At 43.0% G+C, this 17,721-nt stretch overlaps 1 protein-coding gene across 1 annotated transcript in view; it reads left to right on the top strand.

Moving 5' to 3' along the window:
* Window positions 1-15,433, top strand: part of LOC109914114 (cilia- and flagella-associated protein 44-like) — a gene marked incomplete at its 5' end in the record, with an annotated part of 171,890 nt that extends 156,457 nt beyond the window's left edge. Inside the window, 2 exons of the mRNA XM_048602549.1 lie at window positions 7,278-7,412; window positions 15,153-15,433. Of these exons, the coding sequence (XP_048458506.1) occupies window positions 7,278-7,412; window positions 15,153-15,320 (303 nt within the window). The remainder of the gene's footprint in view (window positions 1-7,277; window positions 7,413-15,152) is intronic.
* Window positions 15,434-17,721: the final 2,288 nt, after the last annotated feature.

The following is a 17,721-nucleotide window of genomic DNA, read 5'->3' as shown; positions in this document are numbered from 1 at the left end:
AGGGACACCTCAGTTCCTCTTAATGCATACAATAACATTCTCAGTCCTGCTACTCAACTTACAATCCTCTCCTGACTTGAAAGCAGTAGCCTAAAGGAAAGATGAATCTGGTTTATAAATATGACAGACTACAGATTAAGAAAGTAACAGGGAAATCATCACTGAGGATAATAAGACTAATGCAGTAGTTTATGGAGGATGGCTGGAGTTTCTGGGAGTAATCCAAAGCAATGGCAAGAGTTTCTTGGAGTAATTCAGGAGACACAGCAAAAATTCATCCCTAGGAAAAAGAAGCATGGTGCAGGGAGAATGAGGCAACCATGGCTGACTAAGGAAGTCAGGGATAACATAATAGCAAAAGAGAAAGCATATAATGTGGCGAAGGGCAGTGGGAAACCAGAAGACTGGGAAGCTTGCAAAGACCAACAGAAGCCAACAAATAAAGAAATAAGGAGGGAGAGGATTAACTATGAGGGTAAGCTAACCAGTAATATAATTGAAAACTGTAAGAGTTTCTTTAGATATATAAAGATATATATAAGGTAAAAGTGGACATTGGACCACTGGAAAATGACGGTGGAGAGATAATAGTGGGGAACAAGGAAATGGCTGAGGAACTGAATAATTACGTTGCGTCAGTCTTCACGGTGGAAGACACGAGTAATCTCCCAAAAATTCAAGAGCGTCAGGGGGCAGAGCTAAGTACAGTGGCCATCACCAAGGAAAAGGTGCGAGTAAAACTGATTGGCCTGAAGGTGAATAAATCACCTGGACCTGATGGACTACACCCCAGAGTTCTAAAGGAGATAGCTGAAGAGATAGTGGAAGCGTTAGTGGTGATCTTTCAGGAATCGCTAGAGTCAGGGAGGGTCCCAGAGGGCTGGAAAATCGTTAATGTGACACCCCTGTTTAAAAAGGGAGTAAGGCAAAAGACGCAAAATTACAGGCCGATTAGCCTAAACTCGGTCATGGGTAAGATTTTGGAGTCCATTGTAAAGGATGAGATTTCTGATTATTTGGAAGTGTATGGTAAAATCGGGCAAAGTCAGCATGGTTTCATCAAGGGGAGGTCATGCCTGACAAATCTGCTAGAATTCTTTGAGGAAGTAACGAGCAGGGTAGACCAAGGAGAGCCAATGGATGTTATTTGCCTGGACTTCAAGAAGGCCTTTGACAAGGTGCCACACGGGAGGCTGCTGAGTAAGATGAGGGCTCATAGTATTAGAGGCAAGGTGCTAGCATGGATAGAAGATTGGCTGTCTGGCAGAACGCACAGAGTGGGGATAAAAGGGTCTTTCTCAGGATGGCAGCCAGTGACAAGTGCTGTTCTCTAAGGGTCAGTGTTGGGACCACAACTTTTCACTTTATACATTAATGATCTAGATGAAGGAACTGTGGGCATTCTGGCTGAGTTTGCAGATGATACAAAGATAGGTAGAGGGACAGGTAGTATTGAGGAGGTGGAGAGGCTGCAGAAGGATTTGGACAGGTTAGGAGAATGGGCAAAGAAGTGGCAGATGGAGTGCAGCGTGGGAAAGTGTGAGGTCATGTACTTTGGTGAGAAGAATAAAAGCATGGACTATTTTCTAAATGGGGAGAAAATTGAGAAGTCTGAAGTGCAAAGAGACATGGGAATTCTAGTCCAGGATTCTCTCAAGGTAAACTTGCAGATTGAGTCAGTAGTCAGGAAGGCAAATGCAATGTTGGCATTTATTTTGAGAGGACGTGAATATAAAAGCAGGGATGTACTACTGAGGCTTTGTAAGGCTCTGGTCAGGCCACATTTGGAGTATTGTGTGCAGTTTTGGGCCCTATATCTCAGGAAGGATGTACTGGCCCTGGAGCGGGTTCAGAGGACGTTCACAAGAATGGTCCCAGGAATGAAAAGCTTAACATATGAGGAACATTTGAGGACTCTGGGACTATACTCATTGGAGTTTAGAAGGATGGGTGGGGATCTAATTGAAACTTACAGAATACTGAATGGCCTGGACAGAGTGGATGTTGGGAAGATGCTTCCATTGGTAGGAGAGACTAGGACCCGAGGGCACAGCCTTAGAGTAAAGGGAAGACCTATTAGAACGGAGATAAGGAGAAACTTCTTCAGCCAGAGAGTGGTGAATCTATGGAATTCACTGCCACAGAAGGCTGTGGAGGCCAGGTCATTGAGTACATTTAACACTGAGATGGATAGGTTCTTGATTATCAAGGGGATCAAGGGTTATGGGGAGAAAGCGGGAGAATGGGGTTGAGGAACTTATCAGCCATGATTGAATGGCAGAGCAGACTCGATGGGCCAAATAGCCTATTTTCTGCTCCTATGTCTTATGGTTTTATGGTCTTATGGCTGCTTTTAACATTGGATCTGGAATAGAAACATGCACACCATCGAAAATAGGAGCAGCTCGAGGCTATTCGGCCCTTTGAGTCTGCTCTGCCATTCATCATGATCATGACTGATTGTCCAACTCAATAATTTAATCCTGCTTTCTCCCTATAACATTTGATCCCATTCACCCCAAGTGCAATATCCAGCTGCCTGTTGAATAGATTCAATGTTTTGGTATCAACTACTTCCTGTGGTAATTAATTCTGCTGGCTGATCACCCTTTGGGTAAAGAAATGTCTCCTCATCTCTGTCTTAAATTGTCTATTCCGAATCCTCAGACTATGACCCCTGGTTCTGGACACACCCACCATCAGGAACATCCTCCCTGCGTCTACCTTGTCTAATCCTGTTAGAATTTTGATGTCTCTATGAAATCCCTCCTCATTCGTCTGGACACTGGTGAGAACAATCCCAACTTAGTCAATCTCTCCTCATATGTCAGAGCTGCCATCCCCGGAATCAGCCTGGTAAACCTTTGCTGCACTCCCTGGAGAGCAAAAACATCCTTCCTCAGAAAAGGAGACCAAAACTGCACACAATATTCTAGGTGTGGCCTTACCAAGGCCCTGTACAACTGCAACAACACATCCCTGCTCCTGCACTCGAAACCTCTCACAATGAAGACCAACATACCATTTGCCTTCTTTACCGCCTGCTGCACCTACATGCTTACCTTCAGTGACTGGTGTACAAGGACACGCAGATCCCGCTGCACACTCCCCTCTCCCAATTTACAGCCTTTCAGGTAGTAATCTACCTTCTTGTTTTTGCTTCCAAAGTGAATACCCTCACATTTATCCAAATTATACTGCATCAGCCATTGGTTTGCCCACTCACCCAACCTGTCCAGATCATGCTGAAGGATCTCTGCTTTCTCATCACAGTTCATCCTCCCACCCAACTTGGTATTGTCTACAAACTTTGAGATGTTACATTTTGTTCCCTCATCCAAATCATTAATATATATTGTGAACAGCTGGAGTCCCAGCACTGATTCCTGTGGCATCCCACTAGTTACTGCCTGTCAATTTGAAAATGACCCATTAATTCCTACTCTTTATTTTGTCTCTGGCAACCAGTTTTCTATCTATTTCAATACACTTGGCCCAATTCAATACGCTTTAATCTTGCTCAATAATCGCTTATGTAGGACTTTGTCAAATGCTTTCTGAAAGGCCAAATATACTACATCAACTAGTTTCCCCTCAGCACTTCTACTGGTTACATCTTCATAGAATTTGTCAAGCATGATTTCCCCTTCATAAATCCATGCTGACTCTGTATATTCCTGCCATTGCTGTCTAAATGCTCCACTATGAAGCCCTTGATAATGAATTCGAGAATTCTCCCCATTACCCATGTTAGGCTCACTGGTCTATAATTCTCTGTTTTCTGTCTACCTCCCATTTTGAATATTGGAGTGATATTAGCCACCCTCTAATCTGTAGGGACTGTTTCAGAGTCTATAGAATCATGGAAGATGACCACCAATGCATCCACTATTTCTAGAGTATTCCTTAAGTATTCTGGGATGCAGATTATCAGGCCCTGGGGATTTATCCGCCTTCAATCCCATCAATTTTCCCAGCACCATTTCTGTACTAATATTGATCTCCCTTAATCTTCCCTCTCACTAAATCTTGCATTCTCCAACATTCCTGGTATCTGATTTGTGTCCTCTTTTGTGAAGACAGAACCAAAGTATGTATTCAGTTGCTCAGCCATTTCTTTGTCCCCTATTACATATTCTCCCGATTCTGTCTGTAGGGAACCTACACTTGTCTTCACCAATCTCTTTCTCTTCATGTACCTAAAGAAACTTTTAGTCTCCGTCTTTATGTTCCCTGCAAGCTTACTTTCGTAGTGTATTTTCCCCTTCTTACTCAATCTCTTGGTCCTCCTTTGCTGAATTCTAAACTGCTCCCAATCCTCTCATATTATTTTCCTTGGCCAATCTACATGCTTCTTCCTTGGATAGGATACTATCTCTAATTTCCTTTGTAAGCCATGGATTGGCCCTCTTAACCATTTTGCTATTGTGCCAGACAGGAATAAACAGTTGTTCAGTTCCCCTGTACATTCCTTGAATGTTTGCCATTGTCTATCCACTGTCATCCCTTTAAGTAACTCTCCCCAATGTATCAAGGCCAACTCATGCCTCATATCTTCATCATTAAGATTCAGCATCCTAGTCTCTGAGTCAAGTACCTCATTCACCATCTTGATTAGAAAGTCTATCATGTTATGGTCACTCATTCCCAAGGGACCTTGCACATCTAGATTGGCAATGATTCTTTTCTCATTCCACAGCACCCAGTCTAAGATGGCCTGCTCTCTAGTTGGTTCCTTCACATATTGGTCGAGAAAACCATCCCGTATACACTCCAGGATTTCCTCCTCTGCTGCATTCTGGCTAATTTGATTTGTCCAATCTATGTGCAGATTAAAATTACCCGTGATCACCAATATTGCCTTATCACATGCATCTCTAATTTCCTTTTCAATGCCATTCTCATCATCACCAGTGGAGTTTGGGGGTCTGTTTATCACACCCGCTAATGGTTTTTGCCCCTTCTTATTTCTCAACTCTACCTGTACAGACTCCACATTGTCAGAGCTAATATCCTTTCTCACTATTGTGTTAATTTCCTCTTTAACCAGCAATGCCACACCACCACCTTTTCCTTTTTGCTTGTCCTTCCTACGTACTGAATACCCTGGGACATTCAGTTCCCATCCCTGGTCACCCTGCAGCCATGTCTGCACAATCCCAATTATATTGTACCCATTTACATCTATGTAATTATTTCATCCACTTTATAGTAAATGCTCCGCGCATTAGGGTACAAAGTGTTTAAGCTGTTCTTTTTAACAGCTTAAAAAGCTTATTTTTCTCAATAACCCTGTTTGAATTTGTCCTTGGTTTCTTTGCCTGTCACTATTCGTATTCTGTTTTCTAGCTTTTGTTTTTGTCCTTGTTCCCTCCTTCCCTGACTCCTTACATAGGTTCCCATCCCCCTGGCATATTAGTTTATAACCTCCCCAGTCGCTCAGCAAACACAACCCCGAGGACATCAGTCCCAGTCCTGCCCAGATGTAACATGTCCAATTTTTACAAGTACTACCTCTCCCAGAATTGGTCCCAATGTCCCAAGAATCTGAAACTCTCTCCCGGACACCATTTTTTAAGCCACGTATTCATCTGATATATCCTGCCATTTCTCCGCTGACTAGCACATGGCACCAGTAGTCATCCTGAGGTCATACCTTTGAAGGTCCGATTTCTTAACTTTCTTCCTCGCTCCCTGTATTCTGTGGGTCAAGTTGTGGATAGTGCGGAGGGCTGTTCTAAGTTACAATGGGACATTGAAAGGATGCAGAGTTGGGCTGAGAAGTGGCAGATGGAGTTTAACCCTGAAAAGTGTGAGGTGATTCATTTTGGAAGGACAAATTTGAAAGCAGAATACAGGGTTAACGGAAAGATTCTTGGCATTGTGGAGGAGCAGAGGGATCTCGGGGTTCATGTCCACAGTTCCCTGAAAGCTGCCACTCAGGTGGATACAGTTGTTAAGAAGGCGTATGGTGTGTTAGCTTTCATGAATAGAGGGATTGAGTTCAAGAGCCGTGAAGTTATGGTCCAGCTATACAAAAGCCTGGTTCGGCCACATCTGGAGTATTGTGTCCAGTTCTGGTTGCCTCATTAGAGGAAAGATGTGGAGGTGTTGGAAAAGGTGCAGAGGAGATTTACCAGGATGTTGCCTGGAATGAAGGGAAGGTCTTACGAGGAAAGGTTGAGAGAGCTAAGGCTTTTCTCTTTAGAACGACGAAGGATGAGAGGTGACTTGATAGAGGTGTACAAAATGATCAGAGGTATAGATAGAGTGGACAGCCAGAGACCTTTACCTAGGGTGGAGGTAGCTATTACGAGGAGGCATAGTTTTAAAGTGAGTGGAAGTAGATATCGGGGAGACGTCAGAGGTAGGTTCTTTACTCAGAGAGTGGTCGGGGTGTGGAATGCATTGCCGGAGAGGGTCGTGGACTCGGCCTTGTTAGGGGCATTTAAGCAGCTGTTAGATAGGCATATGAATGATAGTATAAGGTAGGGGTGGAGGTTAGATAGACCTTAGGTTTAGGGTAAAAGTTTGGCACAACATCGTAGGCCGAAGGGCCTGTACTGTGCTGTACTGTTCTATGTTCTATGTTCTATGCTCTTAGGACCTCGTCCCTGGCCTGTCCTGTGGAGCAAGAGGAGCAAACCAAGAGTTTGTCCTGCCATGGTTTACCTCTTTAATTTAAACCTTGGACAGTAATTTGCATTATATTAAATCAAATCCAGTTATCTGTGGCCCTTCTATCCTGGTCTTTGTACTACCCGTATAGTACTTTTTTTGGCTTCTAATCTGTAAGTGATACCTGCCTTACCCTTACTCCCCAGTCAGCGCTGTCCCTCATGGCCACATGCAGCAGTGCAAGGGCACTCACTTTCCCTTGCTGATCCTCACAGTGACTTTTTTTTTGGTTAGATGAGGAGGGATGGAAACAGTGAAGTAGTGTTTTGGGTTTAACTGTCCCTTGACAACACTCCCCCCACAAACCACCATTTGGTAGTGGTGACTGCATTGATGCAAATCTTCATCCCAACCTTCAATCAGCCATTTCTGAAGAAGGGTCCCAACCCGACACGTCAGCTTTCCTGCTCCTCTGGTGCTGCCTGGTGTGCTGTGTTCCTCCAGCTCCACACAATAATTTTATGAGGCTTGTTTTACATTTCAGAACCTTGCATTTAAAACATCCCTTCACCACAAGGGGATTGAGGGGTTTCTGAAAAATTGAGTCATGTTTCATCAGAGAACAGTAATGTATTTTTTTTAATGTTGACCCAATCTAGGAGAAAATAGCAGAATTGCAAGCTGAGCTCACAGATTTCACCAGGCAATACACGTGCAGACTGGATCAGATGAATACGTTGACATTGGAAAAGAGGAGAATTGAAACACAGTTAAATAACCAACAGAAGAAAATGGTAATATTTTAAAATCATATCTAACACTCAAATACGTGTAGTCATCCTAAAGGAGGGTGATGAGTTGATAATATTGGTTTCTAGTTTAATTCAGCTCCCTTCAGGTTTCCTATATGATGTGATTTTCAAATCTATTTAAGATGCTGATTTTTACACTGATGATGTATATTTCAGTGAATTCTGACCCTTGCATCGAAGAATTCCAAATGCCTTGAGCCAATATTTGTTCTTTAAAGTTTTCAACTCATAGATGATAACAAAATCAATCCCCATATTAACGTATTAAAAATATTGAAGTTGCTGTAATATTCTTAGCCACCTTAAAACAAATTATATTGGAAGAATACCAAGAAGTAATCTTGCCTGGTCTACTTTGTAGTATATGCTTCTTTTGTGACATTTTCCCATACTATTTTCATGAAGTGTGATGCATTAAACCCCATAAAGTGTTAACCTGTGGTATCATAAAAGGAAGTGACAAATGCCTGTTATCGGAATCTACGAACATAAACTTAGCTCGTGGTAGGGAGCATTCTCATAACAGTAAATATTTTAGAATAATGTTAGAGTTTTCTAGCTATAGTTGTTATTACCAACCTAATAACACAATGCCCCTACCTCCCACCCCATGTCAAAGTGCAGGGAGCTTATCACTTCAGTGACACAAATTTATTACAGAATTCATTTAGGAAATGTTAGATGCAGGACCTTGTGTCTGATCCAACACTGCACACGATTAACATTGTGGACATAAAAGCTGGAGCTGAGCACAGTGACATAGGAATCAACAGTTGTTGAGAAGTGGAAATGGCCCTTGTGAAGCTGATGCTCTTGGATTCCCACCAGGACACCATTATTTGTTTCTTTGGATTGCATGCCAAGATCATATTTTCTTTAGAAATAAAACCTCCGCTTTAGTGATGCAATCCACCTTTCACAATTGTTCACAGCACCAACAGCACCAATTGATAGTGTAGCACCGAAGGGTGGGCTATTTGACCCAAATGAGCTATAGGGTAGGTTGGAACCTGATTTTAGCCTCTGCTTTAAAGGTTAAAAGGTTTTCCTCGAAGGTCCCAACCTCTTAAAATTCAGACAACTTGCTGTTTTTACTGAAATTAACTGGGGAAAGGTTGGTATATATGCTGAAATGGAGGAGGAGGAGGAAGGAATAAAGAGTAGTTGGAGATGGAGCCACTCTGGGACCATCCCTCCCCCACCCCATCTTCAGCATATATACCAACCTTTTGCTAGCTACAACTAGTGCTGATGGAGGGTCATTGGACCCAAACGTTAATTCTGCTTTCTCTCCACAGATGCTGCCAGACCTGCTGAGTTTTTCCAGCAATTTCTGTTTTTCAGCATTCGCAGTTTTTCTTTTTGCCATTTTTACTCATGGATTCATCCATGTATAAAATTGCAGTTTCCCAGGATGCAGCAGAGCATTTGGTTATTCCAAAGATGCTCCTTTCTCTATCAACCAATATGGTTCTGGGCTATTGTCAAAACAAAAGTTATAAGATAAATTTTAACTATTTATTCAGGTTTATAATGAGCAGTTTGAAGTTAAAGCAATTGCTGCATCAGCAAGGAAGTGATGAAATATAAATGTCCAGTTCAAACAGATAGACTACTGTTTACCTCTTCTGTAGATTTGTGTTTCAGTTGCAAAACATTCTATACACTTATTTCTATAAAAGTTTCTAGCTCTGAGATCTCCAACCTCCCTTTCCGAAGATCTTGTTGTCAAAGTCCATATCCAAGCTAGCAATAACTGAATGTGTAAACTTCACAGGTTTCCTAATTAGAGGAAACAGCTTCTCAAAACTTACATTAATAAATTCATTGCCAAAGTCACTGATTTCTGTATTCTCTTGATAATGACTCCTTCTCATCAGTTACTATGTTCTGTCTTCAAAATACCCCCATTGACATGCACCCCCACCCTCACAATGTTTGTGAACTACAGCCATACTCCCATTCTTCTTTTCTTTCACCAAGTTCTTGAATGTGTTATTGTCTCACAATTCTGTACCCATTTTTTCCATACATTCCATATAAACACATGACTATAATATTCTGTAGCATGACCATGGAACCCACCAGATTGTTGTAAAAATCTAGCTAGTCTCAGAGAAGGAACTTGCTACCTTTTATGCAGTCTGACTACATGCCACTCCATTTCCAGTATATGGTAGACTGAATGCCCAGACGACACCACACAGCCGGACAATAAATGCTGTTGAAGAACATTGATAATATCTACTGTAGCAATTTATCAAGTTGAATCTAATTGCTAACATCTAGCAAAACACAAAGAGCTAATTTGCACGCCTTCATTGCTCATGAGATTTTTGTTCTGTTCTCGGAGCCTAGGAAAAGTCATATGTGGATGTACAGCACAGGAACAGACCCTTTGGTCCAACCCATCCATGCCGAACAGATGTCCTAAATTAATCTAGCCCCATTTGCCAGCATTTTCCCCATATTCCGCTAAACCCTTCCTCTTCATATACCCATCCAAATGCCTTTTAAATGTTGTAACTGTACCAGCCTCCACCACTTGCTCTGGCAGCTCATTCCGTATATGCATTACCCTCTGCATGAAAAAGTTGCCCCTTAGGTCCCTTTTAAATCTTTCCCCACTCACCCGAAAATTATGCCCTCTAATTTTGGACTCCGACACTTCAGGAAAAATACCTTGGCTATTCACCCTACGCACATCCTTCATGATTTTATAAACCTCTAAAAAGGTCACCCCTCAGCCTCCAAAGCTCCAGGGAAAATAACCCCAGCCTATTCAGCCTCACCCTCTAGCTCAAACCTGCCAACCATAGCAACATCCTTGTAAATCTTTTCTGAACTCTTTAAAGTTTCACAAATTCTTTCCTATAGCAGGGAGACCAGAACTGCACACAGTATTCCAAAAGTGGCCTAACTAATGTCCTGTACAGCTGCAACATGACCCTCCAATTCCTATACTCAACGTACTGACCAATAGAGGCAACCATACCATACACCTTCTTCCCTTTTCTTTCTACCTGCAACTCCACTTTCAAGGAATTTTGATCCTGCACTCCAAGGTCTCTTTGTTCAGCAACATTCCCCAGAACCTTACTATTAAGGGTATAAGTCATGTCCTGATTTGCCTTTCCAAAATGCAGCACCTCACATTTATCTGAATTATATATAAATTCAGACCAAACATGACAGTTCAAAAATGCATTTTTACTAAACTGTTAAGCAGGTTAATCATCCTAAATATCCTCTGATCCAATCTTATCCTGTTCTCCTCTTCAATCACATCTTGCTCATCACCTTCAGCAGCATCTTCGTTATTAAAAATTGACTGTTTCCTTAATTGTTCTTCTCGGGGTGCAAGTCAAAGATTTCCCATTAATTTCAGGACTTATATTTGTGTATTGGGTGTTCTAATTGTTAATGGTCAGTAGAGTTAGAGCTACTTTTTCAGCCCCTGTGCCGATCCAGGAGGGAGTGCAGTCTGTAGGTGGAAAGCATTCAGTCAACCAGAGCTGCCAGCTATTGAGAGGATACTAGTGCAGAACGATGGTCAATACAAAGCTGTTGATTCTCGTGATGGCTGTGAGACAACAGAAGATCATCCTGGGATGGAAGAAATGGGGTTTTGGGGTCAAAAACAAGGGCAGAACGGTGGCTCAATGGTTAGCATTGCTGCCTCACAGTGCCAGGATTGCGGGTTTGAATCCAACCTCGGGAGAATTTGTGGAGTTTGCATGATCTCCCCATGTCTGCGTAGGTTTCTGCCGGGTGCTATGGTTTCCTTGCATAGTCCAAAGATGTGCAAGTGAGGTGGATTGGCTATGCTAAGTTGTCCATAGTGTCCAAGGATGTGTAGGTTAGACGCATTAGCCACAGGAAATGTAAGGTTACAGGGATAGAGTAGGGGGGGGGGTGAGTTTGGGTGGGATGCACTTTGGAGGGTCATTGTGGACTTGTTGGGCCGAATGACCTGTTTCCACACTCTGGGAATTTTATGATTGATTCTACATTTCGCAATTCAGTTTTTTAATCTGTAAAGATTGAAATTTAGGGATCTCACATCTAACATAGAACATAGAACAGTTCAGGCCCTTCGGCCCACGATGTTGTGCCAAACTTTTACCCTAATCCTAAGGTCTATCTAACCTCCATCCCTACCTTATACTATCATGCATATGCCTATCTAATAGCCGCTTAAATGCCCCTAATGAGGCCGACTCACTACCCTCTCTGGCAATGCATTCCACGCCCTGACCGCTCTCTGAGTAAAGAACCTATCTCTGACATCTTCCTTGTATCTACCTCCACTCACTTTAAAACTATGCCCCCTCGTAATAGCTACCTCCACTCTAGGAAAACGTCTCTGGCTGTCCACTCTATCGATACCTCTGATCATTTTGTACACCTCTATCAAGTCACCTCTCATCCTTCGTCATTCTAAAGAGAAAAGCCTTAACACTCTCAACCTTTCCTCATAAGACCTTCCCTCCATTCCAGGCAACATCCTGGTAAATCTCCTCTGCACCTTTTCCAACGCCTCCACATCTTTCCTGTAATGAGGCGACCAGAACTGAACACAATACTCCAGATGTGGCCGAACCAGGCTTTTGTATAGCTGGAGCATAACTTCACGGCTCTTGAACTCAATCCCTCTATTAATGAAAGCTAACACACCATACGCCTTCTTAACAACTCTATCCACCTGGGTGGCAGCTTTCAGGGAACTGTGAACATGAACCCCAAGATCCCTCTGCTCCTCCACAATGCCAAGAATCTTTCCATTAACCCTGTATTCTGCTTTCAAGTTTGTCCTTCCAAAATGAATTACCTCACACTTTTCAGGGTTAAACTCCATCTGCCACTTCTCAGCCCAGCTCTGCATCCTATCAAAGTCCTAGAACAGCCCTCCGCACTGTCCACAACGTGACCCACCTTCGTATCATCCACGAACTTGCTAATCCACCCTTCCACTCCTTCATCCAAATCATTTACAAAAATCACAAATCCTTGTGGTACACCACTCGAACTGAGCACGATGTTGAATATTTTCCGTCCACTACCACCCTTTGTCTTCTAAGGGTCAGCCAATTCTGAATCCAATCTGACACATTTCCCCCTAGCCTATGCCTCCTTACCTTCTGCATGAGCCTACCATGGGGAACGTTATCAAACGCCTTACTTAAATCCATGTATACCACATCCACTGCTCTACCTTCATCCACGTGTTTGGTCACCTCTTCAAAGAATTCAGTAAGGTTTGTGAGGCATGATCTACCCCTCACAATTCCATGCTGACTATCACGAATCAAACTGTGCCTTTCCAAGTGATCATAAATCCTATCTCTTAGAGTCCTTTCCAATAATTTGCCCACCACTGATGTAAGACTAACTGGCCTGTAATTTCCAGGATTATCCCTATTCCCTTTTTTGAACAAGGGAATGACGTTTGCCTCTCTCCAATCTTCCGGCACTATACCCGTGGACAGTGAGGATGAAAAGATCATCGCCAAAGGCCCTGCGATCTCTTCCCTCGCTTCTCATAGAATCCTTGGATAAATCCCATCAGGCCCGGGGGACTTATTCCTTACTAACATCAACCTCCTCTAGCTTACCAGCCTGTTTCACACTGTCCTCCTCTATAACTAGGTTCCTCTCAGTTGTGAATACCGAAGAAAAGTATTCATTAAGGACCTCTCCTATCTCTTAGGCTCCGCGCACAAATTCCCTTTACAATCCCTGATCGGCCCTACCCTTTCTCTGATCATTCTCTTATTCCTCAAGTACGTGTAAAAAGCCTTGGAGTTTTCCTTGATCCTATCTGCCAAGGTTTTCTCATGCCCCCTTATAGCTCTTCTAAGCTCTTTCTTCAGCTCCTTCCTGGATAACTTGTATCCCTCTAGAGCCTTTTCCGTTCCTTGTTTCCTAAACCTTACATAAGCATCCTTCTTCCTCTTAACCAGTCATTCGACCTCTCTTGAGAACCAAGGCTCCCTCACTCGACCACATCTTCCCTGCCTGCTAGGGACAAACATATCGAGCACACGCAGTATGCATTCCTTAAACAGTCTCCACATTTCAATAGTGCTCTACCCTGACAGCATCTGTTCCCAATTTATGTTACTCAGTTCTTGCCTAACAGAATTGTAATTACCCTTCCCCCAATTATAACTTACCATGCTGAATTATAAATCCGGTTCCCCACCCCCTGACAATCTAATTTAAACCATCCTGTATAGCTCGAGCAAACCTCCCTCCCAGGATATTTGTGCCGTTACTGTACAGGTTCCACCTTCCCCAGAATGTGCTCCAATTATCCACATAATGGAAGCCCTCCCTCCTACACCAGCCCTGTAGCCACGTGTTTAGCTGCACTCTCTCCCTATTTCTTACCTCGTTATCACGTGGCACTGGTAGTAATCCAGAGATAACTACCCTGTTTGTCCTGGACTTCAGCTTCCAACCTAACTCCCTGTACTCGTTTTTCACATTCTCAGTCCTTTTTCTCCCTATGTCATTGGTACCGATGTGTACCATGACTGCTGGTTGCTCAGCCTCCCCCTTAAGGATCTTGAAGACACGATCCGAGACATCATGGACCCTGGCACCCGGGAGGCAACATACCATCCTTTCACCTCGTTCACATCCACAGAACCGCTTGCCTGTGCCTCTTCCTTTCGAGTCCCCCACTACAATTGCTCTCCTATTCTCACCCCTTCTCTTCTGTGCCTCAGGGTCAGGCTCAGTGCCAGAGACCTGTCCGCTACGGCCTTCCCCCGGTAGATCATACCCCTCAACAGTATCCAAAACGGTATACTTATTATTGAGGAGAACGGCCACAGGGGATCCCTGCACTGTCTGCCTATTCCCTTTCCCCTTCCTGACAGTCACCCAGCTACCTTTTTCCTGTACCTTGGGTGTGACCACCTCCCTGTAACTCCTCTCTATCACCCCCTCAGCCTCCCGAATGATCCGGAGTTCATCCAGATCCAGCTCCAGTTCCCTAACGCGGTCTGGGAGGAGCTGGAGTTGGGTGCACGTCTTGCAGGTGAAGTCAAAGGGGACACCAGCAGTGACCCTTACCTCCCACATCCTGCAAGAGGAGCATGCCACTGCCCTAGCTTCCATTCCCTCTACTCTAGATTTCCAGAAGAATTTTAATAAAAAGCCTTACCTTACCGACCCTCCACACAGTCTTTTTTTTTTGGTTAGAGGACAAGGATGGGTGGGAGACCCTACACGTGTAGTGTTTTGGGTTTAGCCAATGCCCGAATATATCAGTTCCTTCTTGGCTCGTGTTCTCTCCACACACCCGCCGCAAGGTTTTCAAAGGGAGCATAATGGAGCATACATTTGTCATGCTTGAAGCTCAGCGAACAATAATATTCCATCAGTTGTAATATTAGGAAAACAAAAAGGACACTAAAGTGCAATTCACAGTAATGGATTTAGCAAGTGTACTGATATGCAAAATCTATCTTTGGGGAAGATGAAGTAAATGTACTTGGAATTTTTTTTTATATTTCATTGTTATTTGGTTTAGAGTGATTTAGCACTAATTGGAAAAATAACAATTGAGAATTTTTTCACGTGCACATATACAGGTCTGTCTCATACTGTCTCTGAGCCTTAATAGTTTCCTAATTTATACTCACTACAGTATCATGAATACAAACTGAAGTCATTTGGAACTGATTGTGAACATTACTGTTCTTGACCTAGGGTGTTGAGATTCAGAAGCAAAAGGCAACATTGGAAGAGAGGCGGGACTTGATGCAAATTGTGGAACAACAAGCAAAAGAAATTAACAAACTGAAAGATGAAATTGGTACACTAATCCGGAAAGGAGGTCACATCCTTCCTCCCTCCCAACCACCTTTAGCACAGTGAAGCTCTTAGCTAATATACATAATGTATCTCTTTTCTTGCATTTGTTTTAAATTTTTGTTTTCCTTGTATATGATTTCAAATTGGTTTGACAATAAATGAGTCAATAATAAATATTTGATATGTTCTCTTGATATAAATTTGTGGATTCTCTTTAATTGAAGGTTGAGATTCTTCTCAATGAGTTTATACTTTCAAATCCAACATGTCTTCAAGGAGACCTCAGTCACTCCATTCTACAGGAAGCTATTCTAACAAATTGTAACGGCTACATCATCAGTTGGAGTAAATACAACCTCAAGATAGGTTTAAAAAGTTTTGCTTTGTTTTATCATATACCTAGATGTTGAACGTTACCCTAAGACACTCACTAAATCCTATGTCATGTAAAAAAAAAATTAACGTATTGACTTGCCTTAAAGAAAAGGCAGAGATTCAGGGCTCTTCTCAAGAGATTTTTTTGAGCTGGTTTGAAGGCCAGATTTTTTCCAATTTTTGTTTAGGAATCCATATGGCAAGAGTAAAATTAACAAGAACTCAACGTTCAAAAGAATCTACCAAATCCAGAGCATTAGTCATAAAGTAACATACCAGTGCCAGGGAATGCTAAGAGGTGCAAACACTGATAATAGTGCACAGACATGAGTTCTCTGCTCCAGTTTCTCATGACTCTACATGAACATGCTCCAATAAGGCAACTTCCAGGCAGGTAAGATTAACCATGCTACAGATGGTATCATCCAGGTAGGTGGAAGAGGTTAAATTGTGTTCCCAACCCCTCCCATCTCATTGTAAATTAAAACTCAAGCATTATCCAACATGCTCTAGTTCATGATTCCCACAATTCATTAAATTTGTAATGAGTTTAGCAGTACCGCCACCAGCTCCAATCCAAGCCGCATTGTGCCATTCCCAAACTAGACCCCAACCTTGAGCCTACCATATTAGTATGGTAATTGCTGAACCAATGGGGCTATTCAAATAATCAAGCAAGTCATGCAGGAGCCAATAAATATATCCTTATCCTTTTCCTTACCTTCCAAAAGCTCCCTAGTACCTCAATGACTGGTGTAGACAAAAGCATGTATTATACAGAACTGGGTGGTACTGATGTCTTCAATTTGCAGCAGGACTGGATACAGTGACCATAAGACATTAGGAGCAGAAATTAGGCCATTCAGCCCATTGAGTCTGCGCTGCCATTCAATCATGGCTGATAAGTTCTTCAACACCAATCTCCTGCTTTCTCCCCGTAACCCTTGATGATCAAGAACCTATTTATCTCAATCTTAAATGTACTCAATGCCCTGGCCTCCACAGCCTTCTGTGGCAGTGAATTCCATAGGTTCATCACTCTCTGGCTGAAGAAGTTTCTCCTCATCTCCGTTCTAAAAGGTCTTCCCTTTACTCGAAGGCTGCGCCCTCGGGTCCCTAGTCTCTCCTACCAATGGCAGCATCTTCCCAACATCCACGTTGTCCAGGCCATTCAGTATTCTGAAAGTTTCAATTAAATCCCCCCTCATCCTTCTAAACTCCAATGAGTATAGTCCCAGGGTCCTCAAACATTCTCCTATGTTAAGATTTCCATTTCTGGGACCATTCTCGTGAACCCCCTCTGAACCCACTCGAGGGTCAGTATATCCTTCCTGAGATATGGGGCCCAAAACTGCACACAATACTCCAAATGTGGCCTGACCAGAGCCTTATAAAGCCTCAGTAGTACATCCCTGCTTTTATATTCAAGTCCTCTCAAAATAAATGCCAACATTGCATTTGCCTTCCTGACTACTGACTCAACCTGCAAGTTTACCTTGAGAGAATCCTGGACTAGAACTCCCATGTCTCTTTGCACTTCAGACTTCTCAATTTTCTCCCCATTTGGAAAATAGTCCTTGCTTTTATTCTTCTTACCAAAGTGCATGGCCTCACACTTTCCCATGTTGTACTCCATCTGCTACTTCTTTGCCCACTGTCCTAACCTGTCCCAATCCTTCTGCAGCCTCTCCACCTCCTCAATACTACCTGTCCCTCTACCTATCTTTGTATCGTCTGCAAACTCACCCAGAATGCCTACAGTTCCTTCATCTAGATCATTAATGTATAAAGTGAAAAGTTGTGGTCCCAACACTGACCCTTAGAGAACAGCACTTGTCACCGGCTGCCATCCTGAGAAAGACCCTTTTATCCCCACTCTGCGTTTTGCCAGACAGCCAATCTTCTATCCATGCTAGCACCTTGCCTCTAATACAATGAGCCCTTATCTTACTCAGCGGCCTCCTGTGTGGCACCTTGTCAAAGGCCTTCTTGAAGTACAGGTAGAAAACATCCATTGGCTCTCCTTGGTCTACCCTGCTCGGTACTTCCTCAAAGAATTCTAGCAGATTTGTCAGGCATGACCTCCCCT

Source organism: Rhincodon typus, chromosome 11 (assembly GCF_021869965.1).
Source record: "Rhincodon typus isolate 14 chromosome 11, sRhiTyp1.1, whole genome shotgun sequence".
NCBI classification, from domain to species: Eukaryota; Metazoa; Chordata; class Chondrichthyes; order Orectolobiformes; family Rhincodontidae; genus Rhincodon; species Rhincodon typus.
The sequence above is the reverse complement of the archived record's forward strand: the minus strand, read 5'-3'. Positions and strand labels throughout refer to the sequence as shown.